Source organism: Xiphophorus maculatus, chromosome 5, assembly GCF_002775205.1.
Source record: "Xiphophorus maculatus strain JP 163 A chromosome 5, X_maculatus-5.0-male, whole genome shotgun sequence".
Classification (NCBI taxonomy): Eukaryota; Metazoa; Chordata; class Actinopteri; order Cyprinodontiformes; family Poeciliidae; genus Xiphophorus; species Xiphophorus maculatus.
In genome coordinates, this window is record NC_036447.1 from 33182085 (window position 1) to 33202807 (window position 20723).

Sequence of the window (20723 nt, forward strand, 5' to 3'; positions counted from 1 at the left end):
GAAATGCACTAAGAACAAAATGCAAGATTAAACTAAGAAACTACAGTAAATGCAGAATAAACTGGTATGGCAAGACCTTTCAAGCAATAATTAATACAGGGGACTGTATGGCAAGAACAAACAGACACTATAGATGAAAGGTAAGATAATATTGTGCCATGGGTTTGTTGGGACCATATCTAGAACTAAGAAGAAATATATCTTACAGACAATAGCAGTAAGAAGCTAATCACTTATTTATGTTTTTAATTATTTTTTATTTTATATATTTATTTCTTCAATATTATTTTTCATATCAGATTTAATGTTATGATCCTGGTAAGTGACTCCAAGACACTTTCTTCTTTGTTATTTCTGTCTAGTAAATCGATAAATCAATAGACAGGTCTATTGAAAAATATCATCCATGTTCCTGACTCATATTTGCATGGTATTAAAAGGATATCTAACTTTTGTTTTTCCACTGAAAGTTCTGGTTTGCATGGCAAGTGAAATTTAATGGATGATATTCTGATGTCCCATTCCCTGGAAGGCAGCACAGAGCTGCACCACCAGAAACTGACGGAAACGCTGAAGAAGAGAGTTATGATTGATATAGTTGCGGTTCTATTCATGTTATATTGCTGCAGAGCGCTGTCTTTTTGCAAAGTTTAAACTGGTATTGCTGTGCATCTTATCTGGTCATGGTTTAGTAACTTACATCAGAAAATGTCTCAGAACAGGATTTTTCCCACTCTGATTGGCTGCTGATAGGCCTACCAAGTTTAAGTTGAATGTTCATTACATTTTTCTTTAAAAATGATTTCTATTCACGTGCCGTTTTTTGTTCTCTGGATACGAATAATTCAGTAATGTACTGCTCTTTTAAGGATTTTTGACAATAAATACAGAAACAACAATACAAATCAAGACAGCAACAATAATGATAGTAATATTAATCATAAAATAATAATCAGTGCAAGTAGCTTACATTTTCTTTGATGGGGGCGATAAGGAACCTGAATGATGGATAAGGAGGTTCTGGCCAATAAAGGTTGAGAAACACTGTAGTAGATGATCAAAGCTGGTAGAGACGGACTCTGGAAGACTTGAAGCTGGAATTGCAGCAAAAGGTTGATCCACAAAGGATCCAAAGTATTCAGGGGGCCTGAATACTTTTTCAGACCACACTTTTCAGTTTTTTATTTGTAAAAAATATTTTGAATCATGTATAATTTTCTTTTTACTTAACTGTATACCACTTTGTGTTGGTCTTTCACATTAAATTGTAATGAAATATAATTATGTTTGGTTGTAATGTGACAAAATATGGAAAAGTTCAAGAGATATGAATACTTTTGTAAGCCACTGTATGTCAAATGTTCCTCATGAACATTTGACATATGTTCAAACCCTCCCTCATAAAGCCTGAAGGCTTTATGAGCCTTCATAAAGCCTTTATGAAGGCTCATAAAGCCTTCAGGCTTTATGAGGGAGTTTAAAAAAATTTTTATTAGACTTTGCTCTCAGTTTTTCTTGATTTCTGTCCTATTAACTATGTGTTCTGTTTCATTTAGGCCAACCTGGCAGACTGGTTGTCTCACCTCGGTCTCAGCCAGTACTACCAAGTTCTTGTCCAGAATGGATATGAAAACATTGACTTTGTTTCAGACATCAGCCTTGAAGACTTGCAGGAGATTGGCATTGCTAAGCTCGGTAAACCAGTAAATATACAATGCTTAGCAAAAGTATTCCTATTCCTTTAACATTTTCACATTTTGCCAAGTCACAACCATCAATGTACTGTATAGACCAGTGGTTCTCAAACTTTTTTCAGTGATGTACCCCCTTAAAAATATATTTTTAGTCAAGTACCCCCTGACACAGGCAAAACATTTTTGGAATAAAAAAGAGGTACGGAGATCGTGGACGTAAATCCCATTAAAACATACTTTTCCATGTACATTATGTACTTCGTCGGCTCTGGTTTTGCCTTCTTTTTCACTTTATCTGTACTTTCAGCAGCATTGCTGCTACGCTTTAGCCATGTCTCCATAGTTACAGTGTAATCATGATAACGACAGGTCATTGACGAGTGCCCTGGGTCCGTGAGTCAAACTAACTTGGTGGGGGGGTCCGTTTTATTTTAAAGGATATTGAAGCTAAATACTGAATATAAATTTCAGTGCATGAACACACATTTATATTTTATCGAACTTTTTACAAAATAATTTTTCCCAAGACTTATTATGAGGAGCCTACTGATTTTTTAAAGATATTTTGAAAAGCTTCACGTACCCCCTGCAGTACCTCCACGTACCCCCAGGGGTACGCGTACCCCCATTTGAGAACCACTGGTATAGAGTATTGCTGTCCCATGATTATTGGCCAAAAAATTCTGTTTGGGTCTCATGTGACCAGAGCTTATTCCACCATTTTGCTAAGGCCTGCTAACAGACCTGATTTTATTGCTTTCATTGCCACTCTTTCATTAAGACCAGGTTTCTGAAGTGCAAGACTGTCTTGTTGACAGATTCTTCTACCTGAGCTGTGGCTTTGGGCAGCTCTGCCAGAGCTACCAAGGGCCTCCTGGCTGCTTCTCTGATTAATGCTACCTTTGGTCACCCAGTCAGTTAGGTTGAATAGTCACCTCATGCTGCGTTTGCAGTTGTGACAAAACCTTTCCATTTTGGGAAGATGAAATGAAATGCATTTGTGAAAGGTTCAACCCAGTTTTAAATGTCACCACAACTTTTTCTTGATCTTGCCTGCTGTGTTCTTTTGTCTTCAAGAAACTATTTACTAAAGTCATCTAACAAACCACTGAGGCCTTTACAGAACAGCTGTACTTTACAGAAATTAAATTACACAGAAGTAGACTCTACTTGCCAACTAGATGACTTCTCAAATGTTCATTTAGGAGCTTAAAGTCAGCTAAATACAACATGCATTAGTTTTTCTTTCACTTCATAATTACGTCCTATGAAATGTTGAACTGTCACATAAAATCTTAATGAAAAACAGGTTTCTAGTTGTAACATGAAAAACTGTGAGAGATTGCACAGTTATTAATATCATTTCTAGGCACTGTAAATCTGTTCTCAACTTACAATAAAGTCTCCATCTTTTTCTGACGTCCTGCAGGACATCAGAAAAAATTGATGTTGGGAGTAAAGAAACTCAAGGAACTACAAGGAGGAGGAAGTGGCTCAGAGCCTCCTCAGAGTCCCACTTCCCCTCCTTCCAGCCCAGGAGGAAGCAGTGCCTCAGAGTCACGCAGGGAGGCAAGGAAACTGAGGGAGGGGACCCCTAGCCCGCTGGCCAAAGCTCGCCCAGGTCTCACTTCTTCACAAACGCCTCCCCACACACCAAACCAGACACCCCCACAAACCCCTCCACATGCCCGCACCCAGCAGGCCTCCCCTAGGGCTCGGCCAAGACCGTCCACCCAGACATCCGCTGTCGATCCATTGGTACCGCTGTTGCGACTGCCCTGTGAGGAGGAGGAACGACGGAGGACTCACAGCCTCATTGGCTCAGATTTGGACTCCCGATACGCCACCGTGTGCCGAAGCAGCTCCACTCATACTGCTGCGCCTAATGATGTTACCGTTAACCGCAGCCAGTCATCCGTTACCCTCCGTCCCCGTCGGAAAGGCCGGCCTCCTACGCCACCTAAACGCTCCTGTTCTTCCATCACCGGCGGCGACGGGGACAGTGAAGGACAGGGTTTGGGGCTTTTGGGTCTGCCAACCTATCGAGAGAGGCGAGCCAGTGACTGTGGCAGCTTGGGAGCAGCGTTAAGAGCTCAGGACTCTGCTGGCCTTCAGCGATCAGAGGGGGCTTCTGGGAGTGTCCGCAGTCTCGCAGCCATGTTGGAAACATCAATGGTGCCAAGAAATGTGGGAAGTGGCACCAACTTCCTACAGGTGAGTCTGTGAAAACTTGGAATTTTACACTTTCAACCTAATGCGAGAAGTTTTAGTAACAGCCTTGTGACTTTTAGGCGAGTCCTCCTCTGCTCCGTCGCCAGGCTGGAGCTGGAGGTTTGGGAGCATCTGAGGATGATGTTGCAAACCGGCGCAGGACCATCAGTGGACTTGAAAATCTTCCTGATGAGACTCCTGACCAGTTACCTCAACAACCTGTCAAGCGACGTCCAGAACCTCGACCTCGCTCCATCGTGGCCACCTCAGCCTCTGAGATCACAGATACAACAGCTACGCTCAGGAGGAAACCACGTCCTCCAACTACAGAATCTGAAGCCCTCACATCAACAGCTGCCAATGTAATAACCATGATAACTGGCTCAGAAACGATATGCAGATCACGCACAACAGAGCAAACGGAATCTGTTACTCAGAGCAATAATCAATCAAATTCTCCTGAGGGGACAAAGAAAAACGTGGGCGAGCCAAAGCAGAACGGGGGTGTAGTGCTGAGGCGGAGGCCAGTGTCTGAGGCCTCTGAGAGGACGGAGGCCGGCAGCGAGACCTGTGAGTGGATGGAAGCCAGGAAGTCTCTGAAGCCACCGGTCTCACCCAAGCCTTCTACAGTCTCCCTGAAAAAGACCCAGACAGACCCACCTACTCCGACTCGAAGAGTCCCCATACCAGGACCAGATAATGCTGAGCCAGCACAGAGTCCAGGTAAGAACCCACAAATACAACTCTGTGCAAAAGTTTTAAATTGCCTCAATTTTCTTTTCAACTCTGTTGAGTTAAACCTTCATGTTATCTTTTTAAGTGGTCTTGATCAACACTTGCCTGGCTAAGAGGCTATTACACCAGCTCTGTTTAGTCTGCTTTAATCAAACTTTCATTTGCCTAGAAAGTCTGCTTCATTTTAGGCAGTGTGAATGTGCAACCATACTGTAATGCAGACCAAAAAAGCAAACTACCACCTACAAACGTAAGTCTTGGTTTGGTTGAAGTGAACTCTAGAAAGGTTCAAATACATATGTGAACACCAAGCCGCTCCAAAAGCAGGAAGTACACATAGCACAAGGCATTTTTGGTACACACAACTGAAACCAATGCACAAGTCTTAGCACGTACTGGAAAAATGGCTCGTGGTTTTTTGCAAAAGACAAAAGAGAAACCCCACAACCCCTAAACTCTGGTGCCACTCTGTTTTTGCTTACATTTTCTGAAGAAGGAAGTATTTATGTACATGGAAATTGAGCTCAATGTCTTCTTCAAGGGTTTTTAAGATTTTTCCTTCAGTGATTCTTGGTACAGCGCCATCACAGGTGAGGGTGGGGAACAGGTTGGTCAAAGGTTTGATTAGTTGGCACAGTGCATTGTGAATCCAAACTGCGGCAGCTGAAAATGTAGCAAATGTTGAAACTTGGTCTCTAATCAAACCAAATCTAGGTGTGAAAACATCTTTCAATGTTTATCTTTGGATTCCTGTTAGTTGTTTAGTCATTTCTGTTCAGCATCCAACAGGTAAGAAATGAGATTTCATTGAAATATTTATTGTCAAAGTTAAGTTGGTCTTAGAAAGATTTGATTCATTACTGTCAGCTTGTAATTTCCCTGCTGGGATGAATAAAGTACTTCTATTCTATTCTATTCTATTCTATTCTATTCTATTCTATTCTATTCTATTCTTACTTTGTTTGACAAGGGAAGTCTTAGATATTATTTTTCCCAGGTGTGAAAGTGAGGGCTAGCAGTTTGACAGCTTAAATATGAAGATATTATGTCACACTCTACTCACAATGGATCTCTGGAGTATCTCAAGACGATCTACGATAATATCAATATCAAAGTAACCTTAAAATGATGCAGCCCTCTTTTGCAATAACAGAGGAGAACAAAAGATTGTTATATACAGTAAAGATTAGACAAACTGATGCCAAACATTTTTTGTTGTTGTTGTTGTTTTGGGTATATTATATTTTACATTGAATATATAAAATATATGAATGTTAAAGATATAATATTGATATTCTTTAGATATAAGCAAAATAAACCAAAACAGCATTTGTTAATTTGAATGATTAGTTACCAATTTGAGGTCTGTTTTATCTATTAGTATTCAGGGTTGCAAAGGAACTTTTCCACTGTTGGAGTGCAATAGCTGTAAGGCTGAATATATATTTATATACAGTACAGACCAAAAGTTTGGACACACCTTCTAATTCAATGGCTTTTCTTTATTTTCATGACTATTTATAAGGCAAGAAATCCCACTTATTAACCTGACAGGGCAGGTTGACCTATGAAGTGAAAACCATTTCAGGTGACGACCTCTTGAAGCTCATCAAGAAAATGCAGAGTGTGTGCAAAGCAGTAATCACAGCAAAAGGTTGCTACTTTGAAGAAACTAGAATATAAGGGCTATTTTCAGTTGTTTTACACTTTTTTGTTTAGTGCATATTTCCACATGTGTTATTCATAGTTTTGATGCCTTCAGTGTGAATCTACAATGTCAATAGTCATGAAAATAAAGGAAAGTCATTGAATTAAAAGGTGTGTCCAAACTTTTTGTTGTACTGTATGTCTGATATACTGTATATTCATGGCTTATACAAAAAGCGTGACTGAATGAACTTTGTGTCATGTGAGATTCCACCTTAAACAGTATAACTGAAAATATGTCTTTCAAAGCACATGGACTTATGGGAATAAATGTTGAAAGACTTCAAGAAAGCGAGTACAACTAATGTGTAAGGCCACTTAAAAATACTTAAAACTTTGGCTGCTTGAATTGATTTAAATTGATTACATTTATTTTGCATATTCATCTGTCATTTCTCTGTGACCAGAGCCAAAGCGTGTCCCTCCTCCTGTATCACCAAAACCCCGTGGGCCACCAACGGCTCCCAAACCAGGAAAAGCAGCAGTACCTTCAGCTGCGGCGAGCCCCAGCCCTGCCTCTACCAGTCCAGCTGCTACTAGTCCCACTCCGGCCCCCAGACCCTTCTCTCCTCCGGCTGCTGCTCCACTCCCAGCTCCTGACACCCCTTCTGCTCCCTCTCTTTCTCCGGGACTCCCTCTCACATCCATCTCTCCGGCCCAGAGTCCTTCTACTTCGTCACCACACCCAGTTAAACCTCCCCGCTCCTCCATCGTCAGCCTCTCCATTGACCTGCTGGGAGGACGGGAGGCAGAGGAGGAAGAGGAGAGGATAAGAAAGGAAGAGGAAAGGATGAGAGAGGGGGAGCATCAGAGGGAAACAGAACAGGAGGAGGAGAAGAAGAAAAGGTCAGAGGATGAAAACTTGAAGGAGATGGAAAGGAGGCCTTTGAGGAGAGAGAAAGCAAAAGAGGAGAGTCAAGAAGAAGGAGGAGAGCAAGAAAGGATGATTCAGCATCGTTTGGAGGAGACCAGTACCTCCTTGGCTGCAGCTCTGCACACTGTAGAGCATAAAATAAAAGAGGAGGACAGACCGAATGAGTGAGTATTCATGAATAAAGACCTTCAGAGGGGTGCATGTTAGCGTCAGTGTTAACTTTAATTGTCATATAAGTTATGTGAGATGAATAACTTTACAAACCAACAGCTGTTGCAACAACATCCCTGCACACATGATGCTAACCTCACAAGGAATGGCCTACATGTAAGGTCATGCATTGCTGACCTTGGGTTGAGTTTTTTACTCGACCCAACCTGAGTGTGTCCTAGACCCGTTACTGCTTTTGTTTTTAGATCACCATTTGAGTAAACAGTGTAACTTGTCCCATTTTTAGATTTCACTTAATGTCTTCCAGCTCCGCTTGTTGTAGCTGCAGTGTAAATCTTCTGGGACGTGTGATTGATAGGATCTTTTTTCCACTGCAGCTGAGTTTGTTCCTGTCAGTTTAACTTCTGTTCTTTTCTTACTATCCTGAATTCAGACTACAATCAGTAGATTAACACAATCAAGTATTCTCATTTGGTTTCTCTGCAGGCCTATTAAATGTGCCACTGGGCATATTCTGACGAAATATTGTGACAATATTTTGTGATATTACTGTTATAACAATAAAAGTGACAATAATAACTATATGTAACTTATTTTCTGTGACTGTGTCACAACAACTAGAGCCAAAAATAACAATGTTGAAAGATATTTCCATTTGTAATGCGCTTCAATATGACACCAATCACAAAACAGTGTGTTAGTATCATGAAACTGCACAGTAACTTTATTTTCATATTTCTTGATGCTTCTACTGAAGAAACAGTGGAGAAAACAGTACAAGTAACAATCCCAGCAGTCAGGACAATTTGGGAGAATTTTAAACATTAAATGGAATTTATTGTGACAACATTAAATCAAAATTGTTATCATAAGAAATTCATCGCAATAAATGCTAAATGATACAATAAATTCCCACCCCTACTATCAAGTAAATAATTCTGTCCCAACCCGGCCTGCGTTTTGGTTTAGGTTGGGCTTGGGCCATGATTCTAATCTCTACTGGGTAAAAAGTCTCTTTATCTGTCATTGAAATTTATTTGGTTTTGGTGTACCAGCTCAGACTTACTGCACAGACTCAGGAAGTATTTTATCTATCCTACAGTTAAAGTCTGATCACTGTAGAAAATATCTGAATGAATTTAATATGAACATACAAGCACTGAAAACGCTGGAAATTTTACTTTAGGAAAAAATGAAATTGTGCTGGAGCTTTTATTCCTGGTATTAATGTTGGAGCCTTATACATTTTTCCCATCTTAATTCTGTTTCCAGCAAAAAAGCAACAGTCTCCATCCTGGATGACATCGGCAGTATGTTTGACGACTTGGCAGACCAGCTGGATGCAATGCTGGACTGAACTCCCATCCACATGCTTCTTCCAACAAAGTCCTCCCTTCTGTCCCCCTCATTGTGTGTAGGTGTACAATGAAAAGTCTTTCCCAAGGCTAAATGCTGGTGTGCAAATTTTTTTGTAAGAGCTTCCCGAGTATCCTCATGCAGATACCAAGGAGTGGGAGAGCTGTTTGTTGCTCCTTCTCTTGCTGCAAGGACAATGCTCCCACACAACCTCTGACCTCTGCAGCCCACATGACGATGCCTCCGCCCAGCCCCAGATGGCTGCGTGGACCGAGAAGCACAATCTTTTTGCGTATCCTTTTATCTGATAAGCATATTGCTTGCAAAATTAAGCACAGAAATAGTCTGACAGGCAGATTGATAACCTGATAGAAAACAGAGGGATTTTTTAAAAAAGCACACAGAAAGAAAAGCTGCTGTCCGAGTCCTCCAATCTGAAAACAGAATCCCTTTTTTCCAGATGAATTGTAGCCTCCTTCTGCTCTGTGTGAGTGGAGGACTCCTGCCCCGCGTGTCGTCTCTGTTCATGTTGTCGTCGGTGCCGTTATCGTTGGCTTTGTTGTTTCGAGTGTGTGTAGTCCCTGCTTATACGCTTGAGTCAGTTTTCCCACCTATTTTGATCAGACAAACTAAACATAAATTATAAGAAATGTCCATAAATTTATAAGAAATGCAAACAAGCACACACACACATTCATACACACAATGGTGGAACTTCCATTATTTTAAATATTGTTGCTGTTTATCTATCATGTGTGGAAGGATTGCTTGGAAATAATTCATGAGAAATACATGCAAATATGCACGCACCCCCACCCACTCACCCACACCCCTACACACACACTTATGTGGTATATCCCTGTGTGCTGCTGCAGTGAATGGTGTTTTCAGAAGATACTCCTATATTTCAATGCTTTACATCGTACATACAGTAAAAAAAGACACATAGTTTATAGTAGACCTGGATATTTGAGCTGTTAGAGCTCCATCTACTGTTGGTTAGTGAAGTTGCCCTTATCTGACCTACTTCTTCTTTGAAACCTGTGTCTAATTAGGTAAATCTGCAAATCTCTGTGCCTTCGCAGTGTACTTTATATATTATTTTGTTTTTTGTTCTTCTTTCTGTCTACTATAATGTTTTTGATCTCTTTAAACCCTCTCTGTCTGGTTTGTTCGGAAGTAACTTCTCAGTTATTTGTGAGTCTTGTACCCCTGAAGTTTAATCCTCCATGTCTATAAGCTGTAATAAGTTGGCTCCACTCTTCAGTGATTTCCCCCAGACAACAGACCAACCACCAGTTTTCATCCCAATGAAGAGTTCACTTGTATTTTTATGCTCTTTGAAAACAGAGATATATTTGAGAGACTGTTCTATGTGAATAATAATATTATTAATCATTATAACTATGATGGTGTTAAACATTGAATGGGCTGAGCTGATTTGAGCCTGTATATTACTGGTTGAGTTCTGATGTGTTGTGACAGCTGTTGTGTCATGGTTGGGTTCAGTTGGATGTTTCTGCTGTGACGATGCATTCCTGTACAGCTGTCATAAGAATAAATGTATAAATTATCCCTGATGTCACTCTTTGAATATTTTTATTTTGACCTGGTACACTTTCATGTTTTTCCAACAGCTTTATTGATGCATTCCACAAGTTTCATAGAATAATTTCAAATTTTGTCACATTACGATCTCCAGTCTGTTTCATTGGGGTTTTATGTTATTGACCAACACAAAAAGTGCCTAATTGTGAAACAAAGAAAAACATTTGAAATTTCTTCATATTCTTCAACAAATAAAAGCTTAAAAAGTGTTATGCACATGATTGCCCACCCTCTCTTCTAATACATTTAAGTAATATCCAAGTCACTTACCTAATAAATAGTCTGTATTTAAAGTAATCTCAGTGTAAATAGCTTTTCTATTAAAACGATATCCCAAGGTCACATAAGCTGCAAACTGCAAACCTTCTGCCTATGCAGGCCGGCCTGGGAGAATCAGAGAAGCAGCCATGATGCCTGTGGTAACTAAGGAGGAGCTGACGACACGTCAGATGGGGAAATCTGTAGACTCAGTAAAGTGTCGGCATCTGCACAAATCTAGCCTTATGGCAAGAATAACTGCCACTGTTAAAATTAATGAAGTGGGTTGTATGACAAACCAAACGTTATCTATCCAGATGAATTGGATAGATAATTCTATCCATTTATAATTCTATCCAAGCCTCCTTGGTTCTATCTATCTGTCTGTCTGTCTGTCTGTCTGTCTGTCTGTCTGTCTGTCTGTCTGTCTGTCTGTCTGTCTGTCTGTCTGTCTGTCTGTCTGTCTGTCTGTCTGTCTGTCTGTTTGTCTGTCTGTCTGTCTAGGTCTGCTTTTATGTAAAAGTGGATTTTGTAAGGTTATTTTAAGAATCTTAAATAAAAAAGTGGGTGTTTTAAATAGTCATACAAGAAGACCTTAAAGTTTAAACGTATTCTGCAGCTCATGTGACCAAACCAGCTGAAGAGGTGAAAAGTTCAGACACTCAACATTGTCTTATAAACAACCTTTAGTTGGATAACCCGAAGATCACTAAGTGTTCTTAAAAGATGAGTCTCTGAGAACAGTTCTTAACAATATAGCCAGCTCAACTTAGTTTTCAACAAAGTTGAGCTGAATGACCAAAGTATACAAAATTTGCCATAGTTTCAACAGGTTTTCCAGAGAAACTGAAACCACTTTGAGGTCTTGTTAGGTCATTTAATTAGCTCACCTCCTTACGAAAATGAAAAATGTATAATAAATAATAAAGACTTTGTGGTATTCTGATTTAGTAATATAATTATATTAGTTGTGTTACCACCCCCATGCCACTAGAGGCAGTATCAGGCCCGAAAAGATGCCACTAGGGAGCAGATTTAGAAGTTCACCGAAAGCTACAGAATCTGTTAAAAACTGTGAGCTGCGCTGAAGTAAATAAAAGAGAGAAGTTCAAATACATACTGAGAGTGAACATCCTTATGAGTTCTTAAAGATGAAGATATATCACAGATTTCAAAAGAAAATAAAAACGGGAGGCTGCGGATAACATAGGAAATAGCGCCCCCTTCACTTCCGAAGTGCAATGGTCTAATTTCCAAATAAGGTATGAGACGGACAGTGTCACACCCTCCCGCCCTTTCTGTTTGTCGCAGCGAGGTCCGAGGGGAGGGGCTTGCTACGGAAGCCAGGAAGTTAACTGCTGTGAGGTAAAAGTTCTTTCTTTTCGCAGCAACATGGAAAGAGAGCGGACCAGTTCCTACAAAGAGCTGTTGGTTTCTGAAGATTTACTACTATATAGTTTTCCTTTCTGCCGTGGGTTACCGCAGTGTATCGACTGAAAACCGGTGAGTATTTTTCACGTGTTTAAGTTTCAAGTCAACGTGGTGTTGGCACGTGGCTGTCCTGCCAGAACGGCTCACACAATGTTATCATGATTGCTTTGAAATAATATCTTGTGGTTTCATTTACTTTTAAAATATGGGTTTTAGTGTTTGATATGAAACCCGGTCAACTTCGGTTTTCCTACTTTGATCAAGTTTGATAATGCATTAAATGGCCTAAATTCAATCGCTCTTTCTGTCTACACAATTTAAACCTTAATCTCCACTGGTCAGGGTTTTGAAATGTGTAATCAATAGAACTCATTATGCATAAATGATTCTGTGTTTTGTCTCTTAGCTGCTTGCATGCGTACAGCTGCACGCTTAAGACTGGCGACGGCCTTTTAATGTTACACATAACAGAAACCGAGGCCAACTCCTCCAGAAAGGTGAAGGTTGAACACCTGAAATAAGAGCCGAGCCGGAGGAAAAGGGGCATAAGAGAAGGTGCAGCACTTGGTGTCACCTCTAAGGTGAGCTGAGTGGAGCCCAGCGCTGGATGGTTTTTTGTAACAGCAGCTGCCGATTAAACTGAAAGTCACAACCTTGACATAATTATGAGTTTTACCAAGAAATCAATAAGAAGCGCCGTGAAAATGGTCGGTTCTGGCTGCAGTGTACACTCCTGATACACAGGGGGAACAGGTTTCTACAGGGGGAACAGGTTTCTACAGGGGGAACAGGTTTCTACAAGGGGAACAGGTTTCTACAAGGGGAACAGGTTTTCACAGGGGAAACAGGTTTCTACAGGGGGAGCAGGTTTCTACAAGGGGAACAGGTTTCTACAGGGGGAACAGGTTTCTACAGGGGGAACAGGTTTTCACAGGGGAAACAGGTTTCTACAGGGGGAGCAGGTTTCTACAGGGGGAACAGGTTTCTACAGGGGGAACAGGTTTCTACAGGGGGAACAGGTTTTCACAGGGGGAACAGGTTTTCACAGGGGGAACAGGTTTCTACGGGGGGAACAGGTTTCTACAAGGGCAACAGGTTTTCACAGGGGGAACAGGTTTCCACAGGGGGGACAGGTTTCCACAGGGGGAACAGGTTTCTACAGGGGGAACAGGTTTCCACAGGGGGAACAGGTTTCCACGGAGGGAACAGGTTTCCACAGGGGGAACAGGTTTCCACAGGAGACTGGAACTGGTAAATGGACCTGACTGGTGCACAGAGGGGAAAATGGGTGCACTACACAATAATAAATAGCAGATTCCAGCATTTATATCAAAATCAGATGTCTTATCTGAATATATAAACATCAACAAATTAATTCAAAAGCATCTTGTGCAGCACAAAGTTCAGTTTTATATGTTTTGTTTTACCATTAAATAAAAAGTAACTTTTGTTATTTAGTAAATGATCATTCTGAGTTGTACATCATGTCGTTTAAAAACGCTCTTTTCTCCAATTATAACCCGTGGCTGGACTAAAATAGACAAAGTACTAAATGTCAAAAAGCATTTGTAATATTTTCTGCTGCCTCACATTATTGGGCTCTTGTCAGTATAACTGATCTTATATTTTAAGTTTCTTTATAAATATGTTATTCTTAGTCAAGTTTTGTTTGAATTGTGTGACATTAGAAAATCTAGTTTGGTCTCGTTTCTGTTCACAGACTGAGGGATGAGGACGTAAAACAAATATCTCTGTGAACGTGGTCTAAACTGGATGAATTCAATCCAAGGATGATGGTATAATCCCAGGATTTAATCTGCTGTGGATCAGCTGGTGAGTCTGGTGTTCATAAAAACGCCGTCATGGCCGCTTTCAGCCTGTGATGACAAAATGAACTCATTTTTCTGACACCTACTATGAGAGCCTAACCACAGCTCCTGATTCTGACTTTATTCTGAGGCTAGCTTATTAGTGCATTACTTCACTGAGCTGTCACTGTGACATAACTTTGAACAAATGTTTTTACAGGTGAAAATGGGAGTGAAAACTGATGTCTGGATGAAGATGGGTTAGAGAGAGGTTGGTTCATTTGCTGCTGATTGAAACATTTAAAGCCAATGATGACAGAACAAGTTAACTTTTCTGACACCTACTATGAGAGCTGAACCACAGCTCCTGATTCTAACTTGATTCTGAGGCTGCTGGTCTATTTCTTCACTATTTTATACAGATTGTTTTAATTTTAACAGACTTTTGTTCCCCATTAATAGCTTGAAAGCCAGCGCAGAAGACCACCGCTCATTCTGGGACTCCCTTTTATGGTAAACTCTGAAGCTGCATGGAATCAGCAAAGCTAATTCTTGTGAGTGGGGATGAGTTGGGCTGTGATCAGAAGTTCTATTATCAACTTATCCACTTTATAGCTATATTTATACATTTTTCTAGATGGCTCTAGTGAGATTTTTTTCAGAACTAGTGATAAATCTAGTGACTCTTTGAAGCTGTTGCAGCTCAGCTGCAACCTGTCTGTCCTGAGTGAGCAGAGAGTTCGGCCATTAGCCGCTATTAGCTTCTCCTGCTTCCTAACCTTAACCCCAAAATTCACACAGAAACAAAGATATAACCCTAAATAACCTATGTACACCGTTTTATCAGCAAAAAAGATGATTTGTGGGTTAGTTGTGCTTTAATCTCTTCTGCTCTCATCCTCATTACAGTTCCGACTGAAATTTTATTTGTCTGCTATTGGAATGAAACGGTTTGCATTCAAATCTGATTCTAACAAGCTGATGAAACGAACCCATCGCATGCAGTCTGGAATGATCTGATCTGAAGAAGAACCTTTTTGTTCAGTTGTATTTGCTGAATAAACCACTGAACTTTGTATAAAATGCGTTGTGGATTTTTTTCTTAATTTTAAAGTTTGCTTCTAGTGGGGCTTTATACATTTTCAACTTATTGATAAGTAAAAAGCTTGTTCTGAGTCTTGCAGGGGTCAATCAAAACTGAACTGTGAACAATTCTGTCAGTGTAAAAAAATATATATATACATTTTATATTTAGGCATTAAAGAGGGGCTAAGAATGAAACGGTGGAAAGTTATGCATTTTAATCTTAATGATGCTTTTGCCCCTTCAAACATCTGAGTAATGGGGAAAACCTTCCTCAGGTCCATGTCAGCCACTGGTAGATGAACTTTGTCTCATGCGAGAGGCATTTCATGCCTCTCGCATGAGACATTTCATGCGAGGCGGGGTCACCCTGGACAGGTCGCCAGGCCATCACATGGCAACACACAGACAGATCAATTCTCTCTAAATTCTGCTTAGGTGCAGTTGTTTGTCCTGTCTAACAGTCATGTTTTTGGACTGTGGGAGGAAGCCGGAGTACCCGGAGAAGCTACGCATGCACAGGGAGAACATGGAAACTCCATGCAGAAAGAACCTGGTCCGGGAATCGAACCCAGAACCTTCTTGCAAGGCAACAGTGCTACCAACTGCACCACTGAGTAGCCTTGAGTCAGTATTCATAAAAAAATGACTTAAGAATAAAGTATTAAAGCAACTATTTCTCATTCTCCTGGAGGTCTCAGGGAGCCTGTCCTGTATTACCAGCCTCATTAGAAGAGAAAAGGAAATTCCTGCTTGTTCTCCCTCCGGCTCGTCCTGATTTGCCTGACTTGCCAGCCGGGATTTGCATACAGGTGTCCTGAGCCCCGTTTGATAGTCAAATCAGGCAGCTCGTCTTTCTCACTCTCCGCGCTGCGCAGCCAGCATCCAGTCGCTGTGTGAGAGGAGCGCAGGGGAGTGCCGACCGACAAACACCTATTAGCCGCCTACGCCTCCTCTTCCCTCGCAGTAGCCGGAGAGAAGCCACTTTCAGCCGATACTGTCGCCGTTGAAGCCTGATCAGCGTCCTCCATCCACCGGTCCTCCCCGGCAGGCCGGAAGGTAAGACTGCGGCCATCCATTATTGTGGCGATATGTCAGCCTGGGATGCTGTGGTTTATCACAGGCCTCCTCCTACACCCGAGTTATCCCACAGAGCAGCAAACACGTATTTATAGATGGAAAGTGGTCAGCATCTCAGCTTTCTGGAGAATGGAGACAGCGGGCCAACATGGATCCATGAAAACAGATGAAGCCTCTAAACAGGAAGACCAATTTCATGTATGGTTTCCTCCTGTTTTATCGCGACTGAAATATATCGCGTGATAAGGCGGAATGATAAAAACCAACAATGCAATTAAATATTAAGCGTAAAAATGATTAAAGTTGATAAAATAGGGAATACGCTGAGAGCTTTGTAAAATAAAATAAAGATAACTTCACTGTATGTAGCAGGGCTCGTAGAGCTGAGCCTGTGTATAGATATTTTACAGGTGAAGCCGCTGAGATGTGGCTCAAGCATAACGAACCATACACAGTACAATACATGCAAGTATTGTGATGAAAATGGATCTCAAGATGTGCAGAAAGTTTTGACATATTGAAACATTTCAGTACAATTTGCTTTATTCAGATTTGTATGCTGTATATGTAATAGCACATACAGTGCCATCGGAGCTGTATGCTGGCTTTAAAATGAGTTCATTTTTGAACATTTACATTTTTAGTTTGAGAAAACAAAAGTGTGGAAAATCTAAACGTAAGGAAATAACTAGTTGTTCTGCAAATATCATAGGGCAAAGTCTTTCAGATGGATGGATGTCTACATGCGGAGAGAAGGATTTTAAATGCTTTACATATTTAAAACCCTAGAGGTTTTTAAAGATTTCTTTCTGAGGAATGAGTAGATTGAATTTGTGTGGTGAACCATTTCTGTACTAACTGAGCCTCACTTTCCAATCATTTTCCTGCTGAAATACCCGCCACACTTGATTTAACAAGTTGCGATATTCCAAACTGTTCATGATCCAACGCATTCTAATGCGTTGATAATTCAATTTTTTTAGTTATTAGTGCCTTAATAATTTTGTAAAAAGCTGAACATTGCTTAAGATTGCGCCATCAAGCCGTCCCATGTTTCCACTGGGAATTTGATGACTTGTTTTTAGTGATGATAGAGTCTAAAGTTGAAAACCATTCATGCTATAACCTTCTAATCTTTTGCTCCTTCCGAGGAGTCGCTATGGAATTCTACTTGAAACTCTGGATCGCCTCACAAAGATTACTTTAAGCCTAAATCTGCCAGACATATGAATAATTTGGAGGTTAAGTGGAGCTCCATAAGATGACTGATGGGTCACTCGTCAAAGTAAATGATGGTACAACTCTCAGATCATGTCTGATCACACATATCCAGTGAGGAAGGATAAAAAGTATTTTGTTCCTTTTATTGAGGACTACAAAAATTTTAGAATTACAAAACATGAAACTTTGTCCATGCTGCTCAACTCCTTCAATTCATCTTAACTCTGTGAAAATCAAAGACAAAAAACAGCACCTGTTGTACATATGCATTGGTTTTAAACAAACGGCTTCTTGATCAAAATCAATCAAATTTTATTTGTATAGCACATTTCAGCAGCAAGGCATTTCAAAGTGCTTTACATCATTTCAAACACAGAAACACAATGCAACATAGAATCAATAATCAAAACATGACATTAAGTCAAGTTCCATCAATAAATTTGTAATTGATTACATTTCAAATACAATTCTAAACATGTGGGTTTTTAGTCAAGTTTGCATCCATAGAAGGTTTACCTGTTACACTCCTACTGTGTTATATGGAACAAAATACCTGTTGCTATTTTTATTCCCACTCACGCTCACAATCACACAGTTTAAAACGATGTAGACAGCATTTCAATGGGCTTCTGGCACAAAGTTCCGTACACCTCTTTCACGGAATTTCAAGCAGGGACTCCTTCGTCCCTCACGGATTTTTGTACAATTTCAACATAGAATCAACAATCAGACCATGACATTAAGTCAAGTTCCATCAATAAACTTGATTACATTTCAAATACAATTCTAAACAGGTGGGTTTTTAGTCTAAATTTAAAAGAAGTCAGTGTTTCAGCTGTTTTACAGTTTTCTGGAAGTTTGTTCCAAATTTGTGGTGCATAGATGCTGAAAGCTGCTTCTCCTCATTTGGTTCTGGTTCTGGGGATGCAGAGCAGACCAGAACCGGAAGACCTGAGAGGTCTGGAAGGTTGATACAACAACAGCAGATCTTTGATGTATTGTGGTGCTAAGCTGTTCAGTGATTTATAAACTAACAACAGTATTTTTGAGAGTTTACCTAATTTTTATTTAAGCTTTAAAAACTTGTGACTGTATTCAGGGGAGAAGCTCGAGTTTTTGTTTTTCCATTTTGTCACGTTCCAACCACAGACATTTGTTGGGTTTTGTCTTGACTTTCGGTTTCAGACCACATTAATATAAATCTGAAGTGTGCCTATGTATTTAGCCTCCTTTATTCTGACACCCTTCAATAAAATTCACAATGTCATGTTTTGTATTTATTAAAACGTGTGTGCCATGTTCAAGCATCAAGGTGTCCATATGTACACTTGGCACGGGACACCCTAGGTTGCAGTTCGATGATCGACTTTGTCATCAGATCTGCGGCCATGTTTTGGACACGAGGGTGAAGAGGTGTGTGGAGCTGTCCACTGATCCTCTACCTGGTGGTGAGTTGGGAGGATGCCGGTCAGATCTGGCAGGCCCAAACGTGTCGTGAGGGTCTGCTGGGAACGTATGGCAGAGTCTGATGTGAGACGGAGATTTAACTCCCATCTCCAGCAGAACTTTGAACATGTTCTCGGGGGTCGTGGGGAACATTGAGTCTGAGTGGATCATGTTCTGCGCTTCCATTGTCTAAGTGGCTTATCAGAGCTGTGGCTGCAAGGTTGTCGGTGCCTGTCACGGCAGCAACCAGTTGGTGGACACCTTCAATGAGGGATGCTGTTAGACTGAAGAAGGAGTCCTATCGGGCCTGTGGGACTCCGGAAACAGCTGATGGGTACCGGCGGGCGAAGCGGCATGCGGCTCGGGTGGTTGCTGAGGCAAAAACTCTGGCGTGGGAGGAGTTTGGAGAGGCCATGGAGAAAGACTTCCGTACGGCTTCGAGGCGATTCTGGTCCACCATCCAGCGCCTCAGGAGGGGGAAGCAGCACCAACACTGTTTACAGTGGGGATGGTGTGCTGCTGACCTCGACCTGGGACATTGTGGGCCGGTGGGCAGAATACTTCGAAGACCTCCTCAATCCCACCAACATGCCTTCCATTGAGGAAGCTGAGCCTGGGGACTCTGGGTTGGGCTCTCCAATCTCTGGGGACGAGATCGCCGAGGTGGTTAAAAAGCTCCTCGGTGGCAGGGCCCCGGGGGTGGATGAGATCCACCCGGAGTTCTGGATGTTGTAGGGTTGTGTTGGCTTACGCGACTCTGCAATATCGCATGAACATCGGGGCAAGTCCCCCTGGATTGGCAGACTGGGGTGGTCACACACACACACACTGTTCAAAAAGGGGGGGGACCACAGGGTGTGCTCCAATTACAGAGGAGTCACACTATTAAGCCTCCCTGGCAAGGTCTATTCAGAGATCCTGAGAGGAGGGTCCATTGGACAGTTGAACCTCATAGTCGGGAAGAGCAGGGTGGTTTTCGTCCTGGTCGTGGAACACTGGACCAGCTGTGGTCCAGCTGGCCCAGGACCCCAGCAGGGTGGCTGAGAAAGAGGGAAGTCTGGACCTCCCTTCTTAATTCTTGTCTAAGGGTTAAGGTTGTGTGACAAAATGCAGCAGGATTCAACTGGCTTGAATAGCTAGACTGAGTGTGTTTTGAATATTTAAGTGACTAGCTACTGTTTCAAATGTTCTTGTGTGTGTGTGTACCACAGCAACTGCATCATGGCAGAGTTGGACGTCCCACAGATGAAGAGAGAAGTGGAAAGTCTTCAGTATCAACTGGCGATCAACAGAGAAAAATCCTCCATTACTGTAACGGAGTGAGTGGAGCATGAACTGTCTCTCTCTCTCACACGCACACATACATATATGTTTGCGTGGCTATCTTTGTGGGAACTTTCCATTGACTTCCATTCATTTCTACATCCTAAACTTTACCCTAACCTTACCCATTACATACCTAACCAAAACTCAATTCACACCTTAGTCCTAAATCTCACCCCTGACCCAAAAACAATTTTTTCCCTTGTGGGCTTTGGTCCCCACAACATAGTATGTGTCAGGAAAATGGTCCCCACAAGGTACTACAAACAAAGAAAACCACACACACACGCACACCTCTCTGCCATTCTGGAATAAATTCGCTCATGGTGATGATGGTTTGTTTCCGCAGGCTGGTGAAGTGGATTGAAGGCTGTGTTTGTGAAGATCCATTTCTGAACCCTGAGCTGATGCGAGCCAACCCCTGGGTAGAAAAGGGCAAGTGTGTGATCCTCTAGTGGTCACACACACAATCAAAGATGTATATAATCTGAAAAAACAAAAAGCATGCACTCTCACACCGCCTTGCTGCATGAATTCACTCCCAAAAATCATTGCTTTAATTTCTGTTTATTTATTTGGAGATTTCTGGATGCTGTTGCTTGATGTGTCAGACTGAGTGTGCAACATGGAACATCTTTCCTTGGGTCTCGCAATGTTCTTTTTTTTTGGCTCTTTGCACTGTCAATCCAAATAAAGACTGTTTGAATTAACAAAGCA

General features: G+C 41.3%; 2 protein-coding genes, 1 long non-coding RNA gene and 2 other non-coding genes across 9 annotated transcripts in view; all 5 read left to right on the forward strand.

Annotated features, from left to right (window-relative positions):
• LOC102231283 (caskin-1-like) overlaps positions 1-10328 on the forward strand; it is a 99109-nt gene extending 88781 nt beyond the window's left edge. For all 4 annotated transcript variants that reach the window (XM_023333536.1, XM_023333537.1, XM_023333538.1 and 1 more), the window contains 5 exons: positions 1557-1695; positions 3124-3908; positions 3986-4628; positions 6755-7385; positions 8665-10328. In XM_023333536.1, the coding sequence (XP_023189304.1) occupies positions 1557-1695; positions 3124-3908; positions 3986-4628; positions 6755-7385; positions 8665-8749 (2283 nt within the window). In that variant the 3' untranslated portion in view covers positions 8750-10328. The remainder of the gene's footprint in view (positions 1-1556; positions 1696-3123; positions 3909-3985; positions 4629-6754; positions 7386-8664) is intronic.
• Positions 10329-11937: 1609 nt separating this feature from the next.
• On the forward strand, positions 11938-14928 carry LOC111608516. 2 transcript variants are annotated; one of them, XR_002752717.1, is made up of 6 exons: positions 11938-12117; positions 12452-12626; positions 13766-13878; positions 14074-14124; positions 14316-14407; positions 14763-14928. It is a non-coding gene; the product is annotated as an uncharacterized LOC111608516 (long non-coding RNA). The 2 variants fall into 2 exon arrangements; XR_002752716.1 differs by having other exon boundaries at positions 11940-12117; positions 14316-14928.
• On the forward strand, positions 13920-14008 carry LOC111608749. Its single transcript, XR_002752837.1, has one exon. It is a non-coding gene; the product is annotated as a small nucleolar RNA SNORD60 (small nucleolar RNA).
• LOC111608746 lies at positions 14158-14246 on the forward strand. The gene has a single exon (XR_002752834.1). It is a non-coding gene; the product is annotated as a small nucleolar RNA SNORD60 (small nucleolar RNA).
• A 768-nt stretch (positions 14929-15696) lies between the features above and the next one.
• Positions 15697-20720, forward strand: LOC102231022 (guanine nucleotide-binding protein G(I)/G(S)/G(O) subunit gamma-13). Its single transcript, XM_005814548.3, has 3 exons — positions 15697-15995; positions 19895-20002; positions 20356-20720. Exons 2-3 carry the CDS (start codon positions 19905-19907, stop codon positions 20459-20461), a joined length of 204 nt encoding a protein of 67 aa, XP_005814605.1. The 5' UTR covers positions 15697-15995; positions 19895-19904; the 3' UTR covers positions 20462-20720.
• The last annotated feature ends 3 nt before the right edge of the window (positions 20721-20723 follow it).

What these genes read in the sequence shown, in the direction of transcription:
- LOC102231022 (XM_005814548.3), top strand. Translation starts at nt 19,905, where the DNA reads ATGGCAGAGTTGGACGTCCCACAGATGAAGAGAGAAGTGGAAAGTCTT. An exon ending in TCCTCCATTACTGTAACGGA is followed by an intron (nt 20,003 to 20,355) that starts GTGAGTGGAGCA and finishes TTGTTTCCGCAG; the next exon opens with GCTGGTGAAGTGGATTGAAG.